At 35.3% G+C, this 22,753-nt stretch overlaps 2 protein-coding genes across 10 annotated transcripts in view; one reads left to right on the top strand and one right to left on the bottom strand.

The window, feature by feature from the left end:
- Carf (calcium responsive transcription factor) overlaps window positions 1–22,753 on the bottom strand; it is an 84,666-nt gene that overhangs the window by 51,403 nt on the left and 10,510 nt on the right. For all 9 annotated transcript variants that reach the window (XR_007107941.1, XR_007107940.1, XR_007107945.1 and 6 more), the window contains exon 2: window positions 5,948–6,114. The gene's annotated coding sequence lies outside the window, so the exon portion shown is untranslated. The remainder of the gene's footprint in view (window positions 1–5,947; window positions 6,115–22,753) is intronic.
- Wdr12 (WD repeat domain 12) overlaps window positions 10,133–22,753 on the top strand; it is a 28,168-nt gene continuing 15,547 nt past the window's right edge. The window contains 11 exon segments of the mRNA XM_047547461.1: window positions 10,133–10,481; window positions 13,863–13,960; window positions 17,078–17,134; window positions 17,137–17,171; window positions 17,976–18,082; window positions 19,274–19,326; window positions 19,329–19,388; window positions 19,910–19,993; window positions 19,996–20,063; window positions 21,361–21,376; window positions 21,379–21,405. Of these exon segments, the coding sequence (XP_047403417.1) occupies window positions 10,441–10,481; window positions 13,863–13,960; window positions 17,078–17,134; window positions 17,137–17,171; window positions 17,976–18,082; window positions 19,274–19,326; window positions 19,329–19,388; window positions 19,910–19,993; window positions 19,996–20,063; window positions 21,361–21,376; window positions 21,379–21,405 (646 nt within the window). The 5' untranslated portion in view covers window positions 10,133–10,440.

The following is a 22,753-nucleotide window of genomic DNA, read 5'->3' as shown; positions in this document are numbered from 1 at the left end:
GCCTCATCATTGTCCCAGGCAACTACAAAGGTCCAGAGCTTTGTAGTTGGCTGTCTATGGACTAAGACCTCTGAAACCATGAGCCAAATAAACATTTCTCCTTTAATTGTTCATGTTAAGTCTTTTGGTCATAGCAATGAAACATCTGACTAAAACAGAAACTATCAAGAAGTGGGGTTGCTGTTAGGACTAACCTGACCATATGAAACAGAAGTTTTTGGAGCTCTTTGGAGTTTGTGGAAAGAATTTTGAAAAATTTAGAGATGCAAGCATGGAAAGTTTTAGAATAGTGTAAGAAGAGTTTAATGGGCTATTCTGGTGGGAGCTCTGAAAACCAGAATGCCAGTGTGACTGTGGACAGTAAAGACTGGGTTCATGAGAGTTCAGAGGAGAAAGACTATATTAGAATTTGGACAAAAGGTCATTTACATTACCTTATGACTAAGAAGTTGTCTACATTTTACACATACCCTAAGACTTTCTATGAGGCTCAAATTAAAAGATAATGGACTAATTAATCTGTGGAGGAAATTTCAAGGCAGTACAGTATTTAGACAGTGGCATGGATATTGCTAGAAGCTTTTAGCCAAGTTTGTGATGATCAGAAGCAGAAAACAGAGCAGAAAGCTTTGAAAATTTGACATTTGGCCAGAAAAGTGCAAGTAAAACTAGGGTTAAATAATTTGTGGTTGTTAAAGACATTGCAGCTCCTAAAAAGATGCTGAATACTTTACTCAGAATCAATAAATGTCTTGAAGACATTTTAGGAATTGGCAAGACCACACCCAACTCAGGCTCAAAGGTATAAAAGTAAAAATTCCTTTGAGAAAAGACCATAGGGGCTCCTGGTTTCTGAGGTGTTGGGGTGTAGGAAGTTTTTTCACTATGCTTAGACATCCAGGCACTCAAAAGCTGCTGATGCCATTGTCCCAGGAGACTTGGCTACTGCTCAAGATGGCAGCAAACCTTGGTGACAACATGATGCTGGTTTTGCAAGACTGAAGGATGCTGGAGATTGGGCCCATGGAGTGTTCCACCAAGATTTCAAAGGAAGACCTGGAAGGCAAAACATAGTGTAGCAGGGTTGGAGTCCAAATGGGTTGCTCCTGAGTGTGTGATATGTGAAGAAGTGAAAAAGAAGCCAAAGTTGAAGTTGAGACCCCCAAGATTAAGAGATGCCAAGAAATGTTGCAGGAATTCAGCAGAAACAGCCACAACAGAGGTCATGAAGGTTGCAATCAGCAAGGCCATGGGAGAGGGGCAACACAAGCCCTTTGGAGAGAACATGATGCTATGAGTCCCAGATTCTCGATGTGGAGCCACAGGACTTGTTTCTGTTGTTGGTCCCATCTATCTATGCTCCTATTTCTCCCATGTGGAATGGAAATGTTTACTTTTTTGTGCTTTTACATATTGGATATTGATTTTTACAGGGGCTCATACTGAGTTTGCCTTGAGTCACAGAAGAGACTTGGACTTTCAGGCAAAGCTTGAACTGTTAAGACTATAAGGACTTTTGGAAATGAACTAAATGCATTTTGCATTGTGAGATGGGCATAAGCTTTTGGAAGCCAGAGAATAATGTTATGGTTTAGATATGAGGTGTAGCTAGGTGTAGTGGCACACACCTGTCATCCCAATGGCTCAGGAAGCTGAGGCAGGAGGGTCATAAACTCAAAGTCAGTCTCAGCAACTTAGCGAAACCCTTTCTCTAAATAAAATATTTTTAAAAGGCTGGGAATGAGGTTCAGTGGTTAAATGGCTCTGAGTTCAATACCTGGTACAAAAAAAAAAAAAGGAAGAAGAAGAAGATATGAGCTGTTGTCTAATAACATTTTTCTTGTGCTGGGAATAGAATCCAACACCTTGTGTATGTGAGTTAAGTACTTTACCACTGAGCTACATCTCTAGCCCATGGAATTTGTCTTTTTTTTGCAGGGGTGGGTACCAGGGATTGAACTCAGGGGCAATAGACCACTGAGCCACATCCCAAGCCCTAGTTTGTATTTTATTTAGAGATAGGATCAGAGTTGCTTAGCACTTCGCTTTTGTTGAGGCTGGCTTTGAACTTGAGATCCTCCTGTCTCAGCCTCCTGAGTCACGGGGATGACAGGGCTGGGGGTGTTCCTGCCTACCATGTGGAAAGCCCTAGGTTCTATCCCTAACACCACCAAAAAAAAAAAACAAATGAAACATCAAATCACAAAAAGACATAAAGAAAACTTCAATGCCCATTTCTATTCCTACATGAAACAAGTCAATTTGAAAAGGCTGCATATCATTATGGTTCCAAATATATAACATTCTAGAACAGGCAAAACTATAGACACTGTAATAGATCAGTGGTTGGCAGAGATTGTTGGGTGTATAAAGCGGGCAGGAAGATGTATGAATAGGTGAAGCACAGGGGACTTCTACGGTGATGATACTATAATAGTGAATACATGATATCATGTATTTATCAAAATACACAAAACTGTCCAACAGAGTGAAACTTAATGTAAACTAGAGACTTTCATTCATAATAATATATCAATATTGTTCATTAATTTTAAGAAATGTGACATATTAATGCAAGACAATAATAGGGAAGCTGTGTGTTAGGGTGAGACGGGGAATGGGGTTTTATTATTTGTTCAATTTTTGTAAATCAGAGTGATCGTGAAATAAAGTCAATAGCAAATCATAGTATATAAACTCTAAAGTTATCTTGAAATATATGATTAAGTTACCACACTCATTCTGGACAATACTGGAGTTCAAGTATGCACAAAAAAATATATATTTTTTTTTTGCTAAAATTTGAAATAAAAACAGAAAGAAGCCAGGCATGGAAGCATAGATCTATAGTTCTAGCTACTCTGGAAGTTGAGGCAGAAGGATCCCTAGAGCCCACAAGTTCGAGGACAGACTGAGAAAAATAGAGAGACACCATCTTAAAAACAAACAAGTCAGAAAGTATTTTACTAAAAGGTTCAGTCAGTAAAACTGCACAGATCTGTGTATTTTGTAGTCATTTGATATAGGTCTGAATTTCAGTTTTATACTTAGTTGTCAAGCTGGGTAATCATTTTGAGCTTTAGTTTTCTCATTTGCAAACTAGGAATAATATTATATCCACTTCATAGGGCTGTTATGAACATTAAATAATGTATGTAAAGGGCATGGCAAAAAACCCAACACATTGTCAGTATTCAATAAATGTTTATTTTTATTTTTTAACTACATATGAATATACACCTATCTGGACTAAATAAATCCATTGGTTTTTGAGGGTAAAAATTCTAGTCATTTCATTGATGTAATTAAAACTCAATGGCATTCGCCTGTAATCCCAGTGACTCAGGAAACTAAAACAGGAGGATCACAAGTTAGACGCTAGCTTCAGCAACTTAGCAAGGCCCACTAAGCAACTTAGTGAGACCCTGGCTCAAAATAAAATAATAAAAAGGGCTGGGGATATAGCTCAGTGGTAGAGTGCCCCAAGGTTAAATCCCCAATACAAAAAACCAAAAACAAAAAAACTGGTCTTAGTATGAAGTTTCTAAATATATTTCTAAACATTCTATATCATTGAAAAACTGTAAAAATTTTATAGTTTTAGATGACCAATAAGCTCTCTTGAATTATTACTGCTTAATTTTAAAAATTCATACATCTCATTAAATGTAGTACAGAATGAACATAGAATTGACCTGCATTTAATGAAAAAAAATTCAAGTTATTAACTTCTCTGAACTTCAATTTCAGTTTAAAATCATAATTCAGTATGGGTGATCTTTAAGATTCCAGCCACTTCTAAGATTTTTGTCTCTAATAGTTGACTATCCTGATATCCTGATATTTTATTTAATTATTTATTGATTGTCTTCTAATGTGCACTGAGCAGAAAAATAAGAGAGCCCTAACTGAAGAGAAAACTTTTACAAAGTTAGATTTGACTGAAAATAAAGTCCTATTGAAGGACTTAATAAAACTGAAATATTTGTCAGGAATACAATTTAACATTCTAAAGTAAATTGTCTAGTATACAATTTGGAAACAATTAAGCTTTCTAAAATAAATTGAATATATTGACATTCACTGTCTAAACATGATGACATTAGGGTTAAACATTTCTTAATATTCTAGGGAGTTCTTTATTTTGATTTTTTAACATAAATACTAGTGTGACAGGTCAACAATAATTAATTTAATTATCTTAGCTATAAAGTAGTTTAATGTTTACTGAATGTTTCTATGCTTAATAACTATTAGCTAGAATTATTACCATTCTACTATTCTATGATGGAGGACATATTATTTTCAATTTATTGAGGCTCACTGCTCTTTTAGAAGATTATCCATAATAAGGCACTATACTAAAAGTGTTTTACCTTTATCATTTTATTTAAACCATTAAAAAAAATTCTGTGATTCAGCTACTTGCTCCAATTTGCAAGAACTCAAACTTTATGTGTAGTTTAATACCAAACTTGATCTCTCTTTCACAAAAGGAACTCTTTTGGGGTAACAAAGCACCTACCTTCTTTATTAGTCAAAAATCCATAGATTTAAGTCATTTTTTGATAGGTTAAGAAGTTAAAATACATTGTTCATTTAAAAAAAAATTTACCGTTGTAGATGGACAGAATGCCTTTATTTTGTTTATTTCTATGTGGTGCTGAGAATCGAACCCAATGCCTCACACATACTAGGCAAGCGCTCTGCCACTGAGCTATAGCCCCAGCCCAAACTGTGTTCATTTTTATTCTCAAATTTTCCTGGTTAAAATTTATTAGAGGCAGTTCTTAACACACAAAAAGATCTCCTGCAACTAATCTAAGGATCTCTGATCTCATCCAAAAGCAAGAGGTTTAACTATAAGTCACAGAAAATATTCTGCAGAACACATTCAGAAATGGAGTTTGGGAAGGAGTTGTAAAAACTGTAAACAGCTTAGGGAAAAGAACTGCAAAAGCATATTCTTTTTTATAGGTACCCCATCCTACAGCTAGTCCCTCAAAAATGTTTTTCCATTTTTATCTTTTTTTTTAAACTAACATTCATTAATAAAGTTTGTATTGGAATTAATATACATTTTCTATTAAAAATAAATACTCTAGAAAGAGTATTAGCCATTAATAAATTTGTGTAAATTTATAGAAAAGCTTTCTTCCTTTAAGATGAGTTAGAAACAACTATGCTGAGGGAGTGAAGAGTTTAATTTGGAGATAAGGAAGCAATTACATTACAGGCTGGGAGAACTCTGAGGGAACAGTCCTGAACTAAATGTGAAGACTGAAGGAAGTATGAACACACTATGTAAGTACACTAGTAAAGGGGTGGTGATGTTGACAGAGGAAGATTGTGAACCAACCATTTTTTCAGAACTTTGCCCAGATTAGGATTTTGCCAATGAAAGAAAGATAACTTGTTTATTATAGGAATGCAAAATGCAACTATTGTTAAAAAAAACTTTTCATGGTTACAGAAGGAAAATTCTATTTAAAGTAATTCCTATATTTAAAAAAATGGGTTTAAATATGAATACTAACCTAACCCACTGTTGAAATGGAGATTAAAAGCAGCTTTAAATTTATGAATACCCTTTTAGAAAAATAATTTGTAGTGAAAAGTGTTATTCCTTCTCATTTCTTCCAACAATTTCTATTATTTTCTACAGTCCTGACAACTGCAGAATGATTTAAAATACCCAATTTTCCCATCTATTCTCGTCAGTACATGCTATAAGTTATTATCACTAATTCCCAATTAACTCAACGTAAAGTTTTTAAGACATAGATACTAATAACATTAACTATAAAATGTTCTTTTGCAGCTGGTAACCATAAATAGAACAATTGCTTATAACAAAATATAATTTGACTTTTTCATTAAAATGTAATAAATAGTAGTTAAGTTATATAGCTGTTTCTTTCACTTAAGTGAAAAATAAAGTGATTACCTTCAGGCAGTGGCTCAAGTTTAAATTCCAGGCCTCAAGCATTCTGCTATCCCCAGAAGTGCCCTTTCATGTTCACAAAGTTCTTCCTTTTTGGAGGCACTAAATAATAATAGCTGTAGCTTCATTTATGTGAAAGTTATAACTGTGTCTTCATAGCAGCATTTTATCTGTAAGGAGAAATTATTCACTGTACATTTTATTTTCCTATACATGAATAAAACTATTAGATTTCATCATGCAGGTTTTATTAAAAAAGTAGCTACTACTGGCCTCAATTGGTAGAACCTTCAATTGACTCAGTTGAAGAGAACTGAAGACTAGACTACCTTTACAGATAATTACATGTGTCTTGGAGTAGGTGATTTAACCTCTCAATGCCTGTTTCCTTATCTAAAATTAAGAATTCAAACTACGGTTTTACTTCAACTCTCACATTCTATAGCAAATGAAACAAAGACCTTTGTAGCAATTCTTTTTCCTCAATGAAGACATTTTCTAACAGGTTATCTTTTCCAGCCAAAAGAAACTTTAAAATCTCCCCTGTGTCCCACCTCCCAATCCTAGTACTGATAAACTTCTTTCTTTTTGCTTTCTTTTGGGGAATCTAACCCAAAGCTTCACACATGCTAGTAGGTAAGTGATCTACCACTGAGCCACATCTCAGTCCCTCTAAATTTATATCTTAAGAAGCATTTGGATCAGATAAAGAAAAAATTATTGTTACTAATCAGACTTCAGAAAACAGTAAGGTATTCATTTTTTTCTGGCAAACTGCTATCTAGAATGCTATCATATCACATTATGAAAGTAGATTTATCTTATATCAAAAATAAAGATGTGGTGGTGCATGTAATCCCAGTGACTCAGGAGGCTGAGGCAGGAGGATTTCAAGTTCAAAGCCAGGTTCAGCAACTTCTCCAGGCCTTAAGCAACTTAATGAGACCCTGTCTCAAAATAAAAAATAAAAAGGTCTGGGATGTAGGTCAATGGTAAACCACCCCAGAGGTGAAATCCTCAGTATCAGAAACAAAACAAAACAAAACAAAAAAAAACCCAAAAAAACCAAAAAGCAACAATTAGAAAAAAACTAAAATTCGTGCTTCATTGTTTTTATTTAAGGGGCATTTTTATTGTTTACATAGTGAATGCACAGTAGATGAAAAGATACTATTTAGGCTGTACTTATTCATATCTTTAAAGGATCAAACTTAGGATACCAATGTTTTTACTTTGTTCAACAGCAATTCTGTTTGTTCTAAACTTTAATTTTTCAGGTGTAATTTCTCAAAAAACGGTCTTATCATTTAATTATGTTGTTGAATTTCGCCATAGTTTTCTGTATTAAAATTCGTTAGGCTGGGCACAGTGGTGCATACCCGTGATCCCAGCAACCCAGGAGGCTGAGGCAGGAGGATCACAAGTTCAAAGCCAGCCTCAGCAACTTAGCAAGGCCCTAAGCAACTTAGTGAGACCTTGTTTCAAAATTGAAAAAAATAAAAAGGGTGAGGAATATGGATCAGTGGTAAAACATCTCTGGGTTCAATCCCCAGTGCCAAAAAAATTAAAAATAAATTTATCTGTTAAAAACAACAATCTGAGAATAAACCCTTAAACAGGATAACTGAAGGAGGAAGCCACTTGAAATTTTAGAATTTCTTTTAATTCTATGGACCAAGTAGGGAACCCTCCACACACACAAACAGGAAAGAAAAGAAATATATATATATATATATATATATATATATATATATATATATATTCCAAGATATGATTCTCCAGATAGCAATCTGTGTTTCTGAGGACCACAGAAAATGAATTCCATAGGAAATTATTTTGAACAAAAGCTTGCCATTGGTTATCAAAAAACAAAAACAAAAAACTTGCCTTATATTCCTAATTAAATTTAAGAAATACATCCAAAGTAAAAGGCATTAGCTATGTTAGGTACTGTTTGGAGGGGACATCAAACATGACACTTAAGTCACTGCTTGAAAAAAAAAAACCAAAACACCATATGGGTGTTCAGCTATTTTGGAAAACTTAACTAATTTTTCTTTAAAAGGTCTCAAATGAAATAAGTACTTCACTGATTCAAGACTTCCAATTCGCAAACTGAGTCTTATTTTCTTAAGCATATTCTGTATTAAGATTCTCTATCTTCTCCATATTTTTCTATTTAAATTAAGCACAAATTATATTGACTCAGGTATTATTCTTAATTTGCTAAATTTCACATTGACAGTTAAATTTATTAACCTGCTATTTATACATTTCCAAAAGTTATTTTTAACTAATGATATTACCAATAAATATCAAAGTAAGATTTCAATTAAGAAAGTGTTTCAAGTGTCAGATATCCCAACTTATTTAATTTGTAAATCCTCATCATTACAATGACTCACATTTAAAGGGCCACACTTCTGTTCGCAAGTTCAACCATGACAAGCGTTTTTCTAGTACCTCTGCAGAAGTTTTTCTCATTTTATTCCTCCACACAAGTGGCCATCTCCCTCATTTACTCACATAGGTAAAGCTTCCAGTTAAGCCTGAATTCATAATATGATGGTAATAATAATATTTACTGAGAATTTATGTGGCATCTTAATTTATTTAGTTGACCAAAGTGTGGCAGAGAGGTTAAGTAAGTACTAGTCAGGATCCAACCCAAGCATTCTCGTTCCAGGGTACGCATTTTCTAAAAGTGAGTAAATTGAAAACAGTCGTGCTTTTATCGCCATTCCCCTCTAATAAATGATTGTATTTCACTTCCAATTGTTTAAATCACTCCTACATTTCCTACAGCTAATTTAAATATTAGGCGTCTACTTAATCATAATACATCTTTAAGAAACGTAAAACAGGAAAGCTTTAGTTTTCTTCACCTGCACACATACCGTTCCGCCCACAAATTTTGCAATCCAGTTCTGCCTGATTCTAAACTGTTCTCTCTTGAAGACCCCCTCTTGAAGCTTTGCTGGCGAACGCCTTAAAAAGTGACTTTGGGATCTGGAGAGTATTATCTCCATCCATCCTCCCTCAGAAAAACAACTATATTGAACTAGAGTAATTATTGGGACCATTGCGACCACAAGGCTTTGGGTAACTTCAAAACAACAACAAAAGAAAGTCAAAAGCCGGCGGGGGGAAGAAGGTGTGGGCGGACGCTTTTCCTCTTCTAAACTCAAGGTATAAAGGGGCTGAGAAACTGGGGAGGGGAGACGCTTAAAAGCCGGGCGCGAGGCAGCGTGGGGGACCACAGCTGGGCGCTCCCGCCAGAGGGGTGCGGGTCTTTCGCGGTGGTGGCTCGTTTTTGGGCTCTGCAACCCTTCTCAAGACACCTAACCACCTCCTTCTCCAGCCTGCCTCCCCGGGCCCGCGAGCCCCCTCCCGGGCCGATGGTAGTGGGCCTTGCCAGGAGGGCCCGGAGAAGCCCCGAAGAAGAGCGTGATGGGCGCCGTCAGTGCCGGGCTGCGACAGGGGCGGGGGCCGGCAGTTGCTACTAGCCCGGGCGGGTCAGGAGGTGACGCGAGGAGGTAGAAATGGGGGTTGGGAGGTAGCGTCCGGTCCGTCGGCGCAGATGACACTGCCAAACCTCTGTTTCCCCAGCCCTGCCGCTGCCGGGAGCCCGCAAGGCGAGGAGGGAAGTCCGCTGGAGCAGAGGGGAGAAAATTCAAAACGAGTCTACTCAACCTCGTCTTGGCTCCGAGGCCCCGCCATGGAGACCAGCACAATGCGCAGGCGCACCTCTCTGGGAGGCGCAGTGCGGTCCCATGCACTGAGACAACTATCGGCCACCGTCGCGGGTTTCCCTTCCGAACGTCCTTTTTCTCGTATTTCCGCCCTGCCTAACTCGAGCCTAGCGGTGAGAACTCAGGAAAAATCAGGGTTGGGTTAGCTTCTGGTTGAGAATATACATTTAAAAAAGGAACTTGACAAGACTTTAGTCAACGAGAGGAAGTTTAATAAATACCTGACTGGAGTTCGGGAGGATTTAATGCAAGTAAGAGATCTTGAGTGAAGCGTGACAAGACTACAGTTCCCAGTGGTCACAGCGTATGAGACGCGCTGCTTCCTGGGGATTGAAGTATCCGGCCTAACGACAGTATTTTATTTTTTAAAACGGATTTGAGTTGGGCCTTTCTGGAGCTTCATAATCGATCACAGCCTAAAGGTATGGGAAGAAATCTAAAAAAGATCAAGGGGACACTCTGCCTTTAAGACTCTACTTCCCCAATCGGTGATTCCTTAAATCTAGGAATAGGTAGTTGATGTTTGCGGACTGGGCCTGTGTCGGGAAAGGTGAACCTCGTGGTGCCTTCTACTGAGACGCACCAAGGGAAGAGAGCAGAAACCAGGCTTGGACCGCAGTTCTCGCCTACCTGTGCAGACTAATTGTAACCATCTCATTTTGTAGTGTTGACATTAAAGAGCACCTCTTTTCGGACTGCTAACTCGTACATTTTTGTGGGCAAGTCTTGCGTGTACTCCTCGCCATGGCTCAGCTCCAGACACGCTTCTACACTGACAACAAGAAGTAAGTAAGCGGCCCAGCCGTCTGTATTTTCTCTCTTCCCCAGGCTCGACCTTGTGTTCTTGTTTTTCCCTGATTGTCACTGCCTTTGCCGTCAGCACCCGCCCCACACACACACTTTATTCCTGCTGTTCTCCTAACTTGAGCCCGATATCTCCCAGTTAGAAGTGGTGCCTTGCAAGGCTTTCTCAGGAACCTCTCGGAGATGCCTCAGGATCACCTCCTTCCTGCTCAGTTTCCTGGGCTTCATATATTTTGAATTGTGTGTGGGGAGCCTGAAGGGCTTCGGGTTTGCTTTCTGAATGATACACACCATATGCGTAATTTGAACAGTGAACAAAGGGGTCGTATGGTTACATGAAGGCTGCTTAGTGGTGTTTCACAGCTTCTGAAAACTTAACTTCCTTTTTTTTTTTCTATATTTTTAATTGATGTGTTATAATGGCACCTAATGGTGGAATTTGTTGTTACATATACCTGCATGCACACAATATGAAAATATAATTTGGCCAATATCACTCCCCGGTATTTCCCCTTTCCTTGTCTTACCCCTTCCCCATGGTCTCTTTCCTCTACTGTTCTTTTTTTCTTTTTTTTTTTTTTTTTTCATTTTCTTTTAAAGTAGGTGATAGAAGATGCTTTCCTAAACCAGGATGGAAAGTGAATCTCTGAATAGAGGGGTTGATAGAACTGGTTTTTGATGAGAGTGTGAAGTCAGTTCAGTTACAAATTTGAGTATGTGTATTGTGTGTATGTGTGCTATATGCTTTTTATATAATGTATTTATGTATAAATGTCATTTATATACAAACATTTACCAATAATGTGTATGGGTGTGTGTGTGTGTGTGTGTGTGTGTGTACGAAGAGAGATTTTTACCAATCATTCCTAGAGCCATTGAACTTATTTGAAATCTACTTATGTACCTTGTGGTGTACATCGCTCTATTAATGTTGTAAGTCCCTTAAATGAATCTTAAGCTTCTTGGGTTGACTGAGTCAATGATGTTTGTCAAATTTTTCTGGTGCTAATGATAATTTCTCTCTCTCTCTCTCTCTCTCTCTCTACTCTCTCTCTCTACTCTCTACTCTCTCCACTTGAATTAAGATTATACCTTTTGATTTAGTGTTTGTATCTTTTATGAATTAACTTGTTAAATCATTTTCACTCCTCATATTGTTCATGGTATATATAAATCATATCATTGATGAACATGAATTTATATACTAAGCCTTAATACTTCTAGGAATGTGATAATGCACTAGCATAGCCACTGTATTTTTTAATTGAATTTTTTATTGAGATTTTGTTGATTCACACAAAGTTGTAAGAAATAATAGGTCACTGTATTTTAACCAAAGAAATAAATGGATAAATAGGTGTGTGTGGTTTTGCCCATTCTTAGATTTTCCAAAAGGCAACAAAACTTAGAAATTAAAATTCTGCTTCTTCCTTTCAATTAATACATTTTAGTCAGTAAAATGAGGGAGAAGTAGTATCATACATATCTGTATATAATTCACACTCACTGTACATGTGTATGCATGTGTGAAAGAGAATCATGCTATGCCCCCCCACTTTTATTGATCAAATAGTAAGTAAAAGGAAGAAGGAAAGTTTTAATTCTACGTTGTGTTACCTTTTGGAATAACTGCTTTCTGGGACATGACAATTATATAGCTATTATTATTCAAAGGATACTTGGAGGACCAACTGCATTGTATTTGCAGTTGTGCAACTATCACCTCAGTGAATGTTAGTACATTTTTCATCACCCTTTAGCTATCCTCACCCCCTGTTCCCTGCCCCTAGGTAACCACTGACCCATTTATTTCTGTAGATTTGTCTGTTCTGGATGTTTTGTATAAATGGAATTATTATTATTTGCTTATTTATTTAGGTGTTGGGGATTAAACCCAAAACCTAGAGAATGTTAGGCAAGAGCTCTACCACTGAGCTACATACTTCACCTAATATATGGTGTTTGTGACTGGCTTCTTTCACTTACTATGTGGTTTTCATGGTTCATCCATGCTATATTATGTATTCCTTCCTATGGCCAAATAATATACCATTGTATTGATTTATCACATTTTTTAAATTCATGTCCAGTTGTTTCCACCTTTTAACTATTATGAATAGTGGTTATATGAACATTAACTTAAGTTTTTGTACGAACATGTTTTCATTTCTTGTTGGTATACACCTAGAAGTAAAGTCTCTGGGTCAGGTGGTAATTTTACATTTAACTTTTGAGGAACTGCCAGACTGTTTTCCAAGGCAGCTACATCATTTTACATTACAACCTGCTTGTATGAGGACTCCAGTTTCTCCACACCTTCACCAATACTTTTTATTATCTGTTTTCTCATCACATGTACCCTAGTATATGATATTTCCTCATGGTTTGATGTGCATTTTCCTGACAACTGTGAACATCTTTTCTGTGCCTGTTGGCCATTTTTAAATTTTCTCTGGAAAACATCCATTTTAAAAAATAAATTAAAAAATTCAATTTTCTTTTTATTACAGTTGTGAGTTTTTAATATGTTCCAGATAAAAGCTTCTTATCAGATATGATTTGCAAATATTTTCTCACATTCTTTCTTACAAGTTTCCTAATCTGCTTCCTCTCTTGTGTTCCTCTAATCCAGTTTCTATTGCACATCCAGAAAGATCTAACTAAACAAAATTCTGATGATATTCTGTAACTGGTTACTGCTACAGTGGTGCTGTGTTGCCTACACAAAACAGTAAAAACTATTTCATAAACACAGCATATAAAGCATTCCCTGCACATCTCTTTAGCCTTATCTTTGGTCACTGCCTAAAGCCAAATAATACTTTCTGAAATAGGAACAATGCCTGGCTATTGTTTTGCTCTTCTCCCTACTTTCCTGCGTGCTTTTCCTGCCTACTCCCTCACCTGGCAAATTAACACTTTTCTAGATGTGGCCTGAGAATGATCTAGTTTTGGTCATCCTTTCAGACCTTGCACCACCACTCCTTTTCTTTGATTGAAATGACTTATCACTTCTTATTCTCTCATTTTACATCCATTATCACTTACAGCATTGTTCTTCAAAACTGTTTTTATTACCAGACTTTAACCTCTCTTGAGAATAGACATATCTTAATTCATTTTGTTTACTCAGTGTAGTAGTTATCTAATAAATGTTGTTGAATGAATAAGTACACATTTGTTAAAATATCTGTAGACTTAATGGTATCTACACCATGTACAGCCAGAGGAATGAGAGGTTGTGCTCCATTTGTGTACAATGTGTCAAAATGCATTCTACTGTCATGTATAACCAATTAGAATAAAAATTGCTATAAAAATATCTGTAGACTTGATTTTCACATATCATTTCCTTTTTATAGATATGTGGTAGATGATGTTCCCTTCTCAATTCCTGCCACGTCTGAAATTGCTGACCTTAGTAACATCATCAATAAATTGCTGGAGGCCAAAATGGTGGGTATATATGCTTTGAGAAGTTAGGGGGGCACAGTGCCAATAGCTACACTAAGATACATTACATTTTTATTTATTTGACTCAATACGTGAATTTTTAACAGTAATATAAATTGTAACATACAGATGTCCCTGCTGGATGATACTTTGAAAGAAAAGTACTCAGAAAAAATTATTTTTTAATCTGCTTTTAAGTCAATATGGAGGTAGGGTGGTTTTAATTTAAGAATAAAGATTTTTGTATACTGGTTGTGATATAGAGGTAATCAAGGCACTATGACTGTGACATGGAGGGTGGATTATATAGGCATAAAACAAGCATCTCAGTGCTTAGGTCCTACTTGCTAGTGAAGCTCAAGCTGCACATCTCTTGAGCCTTAAAGCAAAACAAAGGTATCTGTATATGAGTGTTTTATAACAAAATGCCAGTATTAATACTAGTATTTTATGTGTGTATGTTCAGAATCATAAAAAGGTAATGGATATAACAAATTTATAAACATGCAAGAATATTAAACATTTTAAAGATAAATACTAAGCATATATTACTAATAAATTGTTAAACTGCATAATGAGCATAAAAATATAGATGAAATAAGACAGCCCATGAGTTGATAATTGTTGAAACTGGATGATAAGTCTATAAAGGCTTATTATTCTCCATTTTTGTATATATTTGAAATTTTCTGTAATTTTTTTTTTTTTTTTTTTTGGTGCTGGGAATCGAATCCACGGCCTTGTGCTTGCAAGGCAAGCACTTTACCAACTGAGCTATATCCCCAGCCCCTGTAATTTTTTTTAAAGTAATGGAACAGTACATAAAATAGAAAACTAAGCATAAAAAATGAAAAATAACATGAAGTGTGATCTTTAAAGCAAAATTTGTCAAAGTAGTTACCATGTAAAGGCAAGCATGGGGCTGGGGAGATAGCTCAGCTGGTAGAGTGCTTGCCTTGCAAGCACAAGGCCCTGAGTTCGATCCCAGTACCGCAAAAAAAAAAAAAAAAAAAAGGCAAGCATGATTTTTATGTAGGTGTTTCCAATGCTGCAAAGCAGCTCTTCTATTGGAGGAATGCCCTAATTGGAAAAATGGTAAGAGTTATAAATTAATGCTGATATTTGCCCCGTCTTTATCTCATGTAGTCCCACAACTTTTTTGAAATTTGAGATGATGTTTTTGAATAGCCTTTTTTAAAGTTGGGATTATGCAGGGCCTGTAATATATTTATTGCTAGCAAGCTACAGTTCTGATTCATAGATCCTTACATAGCATTTTTGTTTGTTTGTTTACTTGATTGCAGTATTGGGGAATTAAACTCAGGAATGCTCTACCACTGAGCTACATCCCCAGCCCTTTTATTTTTTGAGACAGGGTCTTGACAAGATGCTGAGGCTGACCTCAAATTTGTCATCCTTCTGCCTTGTCCTCCCAAGTCATGGGGGTTACAAGAGTGAACCATCAGGGGCTGGGGTTATAGCTCAGTGGTAAAGTGCTTGCCTTGCATGTGTGAGGCACTGGCGAGCCTCAGCACCACATAAAAATAAATAAGTACAATAAAATTATTAAAAAAAAAAAAAGAATGCCATCACACCTGGCCTCGCACAGCATTTGCAGTTGGTCCTATTCTTTACTTTCGTTATGAATGTATATCAATTCCGATTTATAAGTTTTTAAACTTACAGACTAAATATTTGTAATTTGTATAAATTGAATAACTCACTACTCTTGAGTTGAAGATGCAATGATTCAGATTTAATATTTTTTAAAAATAGCAAGCCAAATAGTTGATGAAGGAATTCTTTTAGAAGGATTATAGCTAACAAGTATAGAAATAATGATAGAATTAGATTACCAGTTCCTAACTCCAAGTGAAAAAATTGATATAAGTGTGATTACCATTGGCTGCTATCACCATTAAATAGCTTAATGGCTGACAGGGAACATTATGATGCATTAGATCCGACTGACATCATCTGAGTCCAAAGGTGGCTCTTAAAAAGAGATAGAACTAAATGTTACTTGTATCCTGTTATGATGCAGTGGAAGTACACAACACTGCCTACGAATAATCTTGCTAAAAAAATGAAACTGGAAATCTTACCAAACTTAGGTCTGACTAGTTACCAGCTACATAGGTGATAGAGGAACCATTAAAGAAAACCCTGAAGAGGCAATTTACCAAGTCCAGAATGTAGGTAAAGACAGGTGGCTTACTTTCTTCATTGAATAAATGGCAAGGAGATAAAGGAGGGACACTGTTAAGAAACATATTAACAAAATATAATGTATGAACTTTGGATGCTGATTTTAAAAAGTCTTCTCTAAATGTGAACATTGGGTATTTGAAATTAGGAGGAATAATTGTTTAATTTGTTAACATTGTTGACTTTTTGAAGTCTTTATATCTTAGAGATATATAATAAACTACTTACCAAAGAAATGATGTGATTTTGGAGGAGGTTTTGAATTATACCAGTGAAGGAGTAGAGGGAGGAGTATGATGACTGTGAGTTGGTAGATATCAAAATGGATGGTGGAAATTCATTGTTATTTCTACTTTTGTATATGTTTAAAATTTCCACAGAATAGAAAGTTTTCTAAAAATCAAAACAGCTCAGTGGTAGAGAATGTGCTTAGTAAGCACAAGACCCTAACGTCAATCTTTAGCATCAAAATAGTAACACCCGGGGCGTGGTGCACAGCAGCTCAGGAGGCTGCAGTAGTAGGATCAAAAGTTTGAGGCCAGTCTCAACAACCTAGCGAGGCCCTAAGCACTTAGTGAGATCCAGTTTCAAATAAAGGACTGGGATATGGCTTAGTGGTTGAGCACCCCAGGTTCAATCCCTAGTACCAATAATAATAATAAATAACAACAAAAACAATAATTATTACACCAGCAATAGTAAGAAAAGACTTATACCAACAGAACAAAGTATTTCTGCTCTTAAAAATTAACATGGTATACTGAAATAATATTTGTCTGATATGCTACGAGAAATTCTGGAGAAAGGTCACCATGGGTTAATGTGTACCTTTTTGTTTAGGGGGTTCTCATATACCTCTTCCAGTAACACTGCAGACCCTAAGAATGCTAATAATTTTATTCTGTATTTTCTTTAGAGTTCCACAAACATGTGGAGTTTGATTTCCTTATCAAGGGCCAGTTTCTGCGAATGCCCTTGTTCAACACATGGAACTGGAGAACATCTCATCAGTAAGTTCAGTTACTACCTTCTGTATTTGCTTAAAGTATTATCAGATTTTATAAACTCTTTGTAGAATCAGTCAGGCTGAATCTATCTTTAACACACAAGATTGATTATTGTTTTCTTCTGAGAAATTAGAACTTCAGTTTCTATATATTCAATTTTGAAAACCTCTTATAAGAACATTTTATTCAAGAAAATGCAGGTGAATTACATGTTCATATTTATGAAAGAACTGGCAAGAAAGGGAGTAGCAAATACATGTATATTTATACAGCAATACAAAATAATTATATACATATAAAAACTATGACTGTTAGGTTACTATGATTCCTCCCTTCTCATTTTCAAACTTTCCTTAGTATTGTTTTTATAATTAATATATAATTTACAATTGCTTTTACAATTTTTGTGGTGATTTGAAAAAACTATGGTAAAATATACAAGTATATAATTAGCGGCATCAATTTCATTCACAATATTATTCTACCATCACCACTGCCCATTTCTAGAACTGTTACAATATCCTAAAAAGGAACTCTACCAATTAAATGGTAGGCTTTTAATCATTTTTTTTATTTTGAGGTTTTCTCATGTTTTTCCACCAGATTTAGCATGAATTTTCCAAGGCTATTAATATTTCTTAATATTATTCTTAGTACACCATTTGGTAAAGTTTTGACTTTTTCAGTGGTTCTAAATTTTCTGGGTTATAAAAGAAGATACATTAAGTTGGGGGTCCTTTATCTTTATATTAATATTTTGAAACCAAACCACCAATTGATTCTGGTTTCTGGTTTCTCTCTGACTAGGAAGAGGTTGTGGAACTAGAATATGTGGAGAAGTACACTGCACCCCAGCCAGAGCAATGCATGCTCCATGATGACTGGATCAGCTCAATTAAAGGAGCAGAGGAATGGTATTGATAGATGAATGTTCTCTCTTCTTACGCACTTTAAGTCTTTTCAAATCCACTATATGAATATTTTTTCTAATTCCCTGTTCTTTGTTGGAGTAATTTTTTTTATATCAGTGGTCACACTAGACAGAAAGATCTTTGCATTCAGTGTATTCAAAAAGAAAATTAGTATTTATTGGCAGGTTTTTCTTTTCTCTTTGAAAATGTGACCTTTATATTCTGTACAAGTCAAATGTCTTAAAGCATTTAATTTATTTGATTTGAGTATGTTGCTTTTAATACCAGGGATACAATTTATTTCTTAGAAGAAAAGTAATTTTATAGCCACAGATCTCCTGGCCTACTACCATGAAGATGAAGATCTTGCAAATTTAGGGCTACAATCTGCAGACTAGAATCAAGTAAGAAATATGGATGGCTCAAAGCAAATCCCTAGTGGACTGACTTGTAGAAAAATACCTCAAGAGTGAATCATAGGAGGAGCTTACTTCTTTTAAAGATGAGTCCCAATAAATAAAATAGAGGATCAAAGAAAAAAAAAAAAAGATGAGTCCCTGGAATTAGCACACAAAGCCATGTTTTTACTGCTTTTACTTGAAATGTTTTTTTCTTGCTTTGTTATTTTTTTGTGTGTTGGGAATTGAATCCAGGGCCTCATACATGATAGGCAAATGTTCTCCCACTGAGTTACATCCCAGCCCTGTTTTTCTTTTTAATGGTTTTCAGTGGTTAATTACAGAGCATTATTAGGCTTTATAAGCAATTTGCATAGTTTCCTTGGGATTAGTAGTATTTACAACAATAGTAAAAGTGAAATCTAGGGTTCATCAGTTACTATATATATATATAATATATTTTAGTTGTAGATGGACACAATACCTTTATTTTACTTAGTTTTTTTTTTTTTTTTTTTTTTTTTATAATGTGGTGCTGGTGATTGAACCCAATGCCTCATGCGTGCTAGGCAAGCATTGTACCACTGAGCCACAACCCCAGCCCAGTTGTTACTATTTTAGTAGATCAGGAAAACTCAAGTATAACATCTGATATATTTGAAATCTTCATATTAAAAGAACATTTAAAAGTATAATCTCCCATGGTTTACTTTGTAGTTGCCATAGAAACATAATTATTTCAGGGCTTGAAAAAAAACCTCTTTATTTGCTTCATAGATCTTTTTCCTCTTCATAGGATCTTGACTGGTTCTTATGATAAGACTTCTAGAATCTGGTCCTTGGAAGGAAAGTCATTATGACAATTGTGGGACATACAGATGTTGTAAAAGATGTGGCCTGGGTGAAAAAAGGTAGGAATTTTTGCTTAAACTAAGAAGAATACTAGATAGAAAAGGGCATTTTAAACCATAAATTGATGGCAGTGAATCTTTCTAAAATTATATTAGGTAATTATATTTTCACGTTTATTGAGTGTGTTAATTGCAGATCTTCTAATTTTGAAGATTCTTTCCTTTTAAACCATGTTAGTTTTTTTTTTTTAATTTAATTTTTTTTTTTAATTTTTGCAGTACTAGGGATTAAACCAGGTGCTTTACCTCTCAGCTACCTCTTCCCAGCCCCTTCAATTTTTATTTTGAGACAGGGTCTCACTAAGTTGGTTAAAGCTGGCCTCAAATTGCTATCCTCCTGCCTTAGTCTCCCAAGTCACTAGGGATTACAGGTGTGCACCATGTTAACTTTCTTTTAAAAGCCTCCTGTGCTCTTTTATTTTTTAAATCCGCAAAAAAATTTGAATTTTTCAGTTTAAGAACATGATGTGTATAAATTTTGTGCTAATTGGTTTCTTGTTCTTGTGTTCTCTTTTCTTCAGATAGTTTGTCTTGCTTACTACTGAGTGCCTCTATGGATCAGACCATTCTCTTGTGGGAGTGGAATGTAGAGAGAAACAAAGTGAAGCCTTACACTGCTGCAGAGGTCATGCTGGAAGTGTGGATTCTATAGCTGTTGATAGCTCAGGAACTAAAGTAAGTAGCTAGTATATTATTAGTACTTTGTTAAAGTAGAATTTAAGCATCTTATAAACTTTTTTTTCTCTACATAAATTCCTTGCAATTGTTGCACTTTCCTAATAATCAGTGGCTAAAGAATATGATTTTAAACCCAAATGAAATATGCATACAATAAAAATTTCTTCCCGTCTGGGTAGCTCCTGGGTTAGAACCTTAAATAAACTGTGAAATACTTAAGAAATCAGGTAAACAAGTAATTTCTTTATCTGACATTCTTAATCATAGTAATTGGATTATTTTTAGTCACTACTCTAAATGCTGTCATCAGTTTAAAATTCCTAAAATGATAATCTATTCTTTAGCATACATTAAGGTTAATGTTAAGAGAGTTTGTTTTACTATTAATGCTGATGTACTCTTTATTATGGCAAAATGGTAAATGTTATTTAAAAGGACACAACCTGAAAGCAATACTTTATTGACTTATGAGGGTTTAAAAACCATTTTAAAATTTGAAAGTTTTCCTAAGCCACATTGAAGTATTCTGGATTTAAGAGTATTTCCATGTTTGCCAGTAGAGTAACAGAGGAATTTGATACATCAAAAGTAAAGATTTGATTTTTCTTTGAGCCATACAGAAAGTTTACATGTTGTGGAGTTGAAATTTAAGTGAATTAATCAGACACTGACTTTTGACCAGAAGAGGCAGAAACTCATCTTGAACTAGTGTAGGCTTAAAGAAGATGTATTGTACTATTACATGCAACAAAAGATGAACCACCATATCATAGGGAGGGTGATGATGCATTTCGGCCTCAGGAATGGAGCCTGAATGTGGCCAGCACACCCTCACCCCTCTTGTCTTCTTAAGTCAACTTTATTCTCTCTTATGTCAAATTGCTTTCTCCACATGACAGTAAATATTTCTGAGGTCTTATAATCCTAAATACTGTCTGTCTGTGGAGAAATAATAATTTCTATTCTTGGAACATAGGGGTTTTTAAAGGTTCTAAATAAGGAAGAACAATAACTGGTACAGTGTAGGTCAGTTGCTCACCTTGATCTAAGTAAACACTGCCAGAGCACAGGGCCATATAAGAATGGCAGCTTCCTTGATTGCTGTGTAGATTGATAATACAGGTCCCAGGAGACTAGGAAACTGGGCAGATGATACCATGGTAGTAAGGATTTCAAAGCTTCTGCACTACAGAGATTAAATAAGCAAAGTAAAGGTTTTAAAGTCAATAGCAGAAAAAACAGGGTAAATATGAGTTTATCAACATGCTTTTCCCCCTCATATCTATCTGTTCAGTTTTGCAGTGGCTCCTGGATAAGATGCTAAAGATCTGGTCTGCAGGTAAATTAAATATTCCTATTACTTGACTTATTACTAATGTTTTAAGAATTCCAGTGGGAGGACTTTTTAAACCCATGTTTTGCTTTAAACATAGACCAGAGCTTTTTAGGATATGTATAAAGAGGTATATTATAGTGACACATTTCTTTTGTGTTTTAAGACCTTTTTTTTTAACCCTTATTTATTGGATGAGATTAAATTGCTCCAAGCATCAACAACGACGATGCAGTGGAACATAATCACCTTACTTCTCATAGTTCCCTTATTCAGAAACTTGCAAATAAACAAAAATATCTTTTAAGTAATTTGACTGACTTTGAGTCATTTACAAAAGACTTCTAGGCTGGGGATGTAGCTCTGATAGAGTGTTGCTTACGATGTGCAAGACTTTGGGTTTAATCTCCAGAACTTCAAAAACAGAAAGAAAAAAAAAAAAAATAGTGATTTTGGACTCATTTTACTGTTAGAGGAAATTAAACTGTTTTACTTTTATCAAATTTTTTCAATGAAATTTTACCACAGTTAATATTCTTACTTGGAAAACAGATAAAAAGAAACAATTGGAGGAGGAGGAAGGACTCTTAGAAGAAGATGCCTTCATAGTAGTAAGAGATACTGGTGGGAAGGAAAAAGGAGAAGGCATATACACAAATATTTGGATTTTAAAACCTAGTAGTTAGAACTATTAATTGCACAGGTCAAAGTACCAGAATACATCTGTTACTTCTGAGGGAATTAATGTTTTACAGTACAATATCCTCCATACAGGCCAGAAAGCAAGGTTGAAGGGAATCAAGAAAAACTTAACCAGTTTGAAATAATTATGCATAAGATAGTAGGCAGTAATCCATTTTAGTTGATTTTTATAAAAATGATTAAAGCAAACAAATTTGAGGAGGAAAGCAGTTTAGTTTAGAAATTTTTCCCATTGTAGTATTTTTTGATAGAGCCGGATAAATTATGTTAGGTGTTACTTTTAAGGGGTTTATAATCTCATTATGGAAAGCAAATTAATATTCATAAAAGTAACAACAATAAAATCTGTAGTTTTTAATCTGGGTGTGCTACCTAACCAAATGATATATAATAAAGATTTTTAAAAACCAAAAAATATGTGTCCAACAAAAAAAGCCCAGGACCAGATGGATTCTCAGCTGAATTCTATCAAACTTTTAAAGAGGAACTAATGCCGGTACTCAACAAATTATTCCATGAAATATAAAGGGATGGACTTCCAGATTCATTTGATGAAGCCAGTGACTCATTCCAAAATCAGATGAGGAAACATGAAGGAAAGAAAACATATCCCTGATGAACTCAGATGCAAAAATTCCTTAATAAAATATTA

The sequence above is a fragment of the Sciurus carolinensis genome, chromosome 3, assembly GCF_902686445.1.
Source record: "Sciurus carolinensis chromosome 3, mSciCar1.2, whole genome shotgun sequence".
Classification (NCBI taxonomy): Eukaryota; Metazoa; Chordata; class Mammalia; order Rodentia; family Sciuridae; genus Sciurus; species Sciurus carolinensis.
The sequence above is the reverse complement of the archived record's forward strand: the minus strand, read 5'-3'. Positions and strand labels throughout refer to the sequence as shown.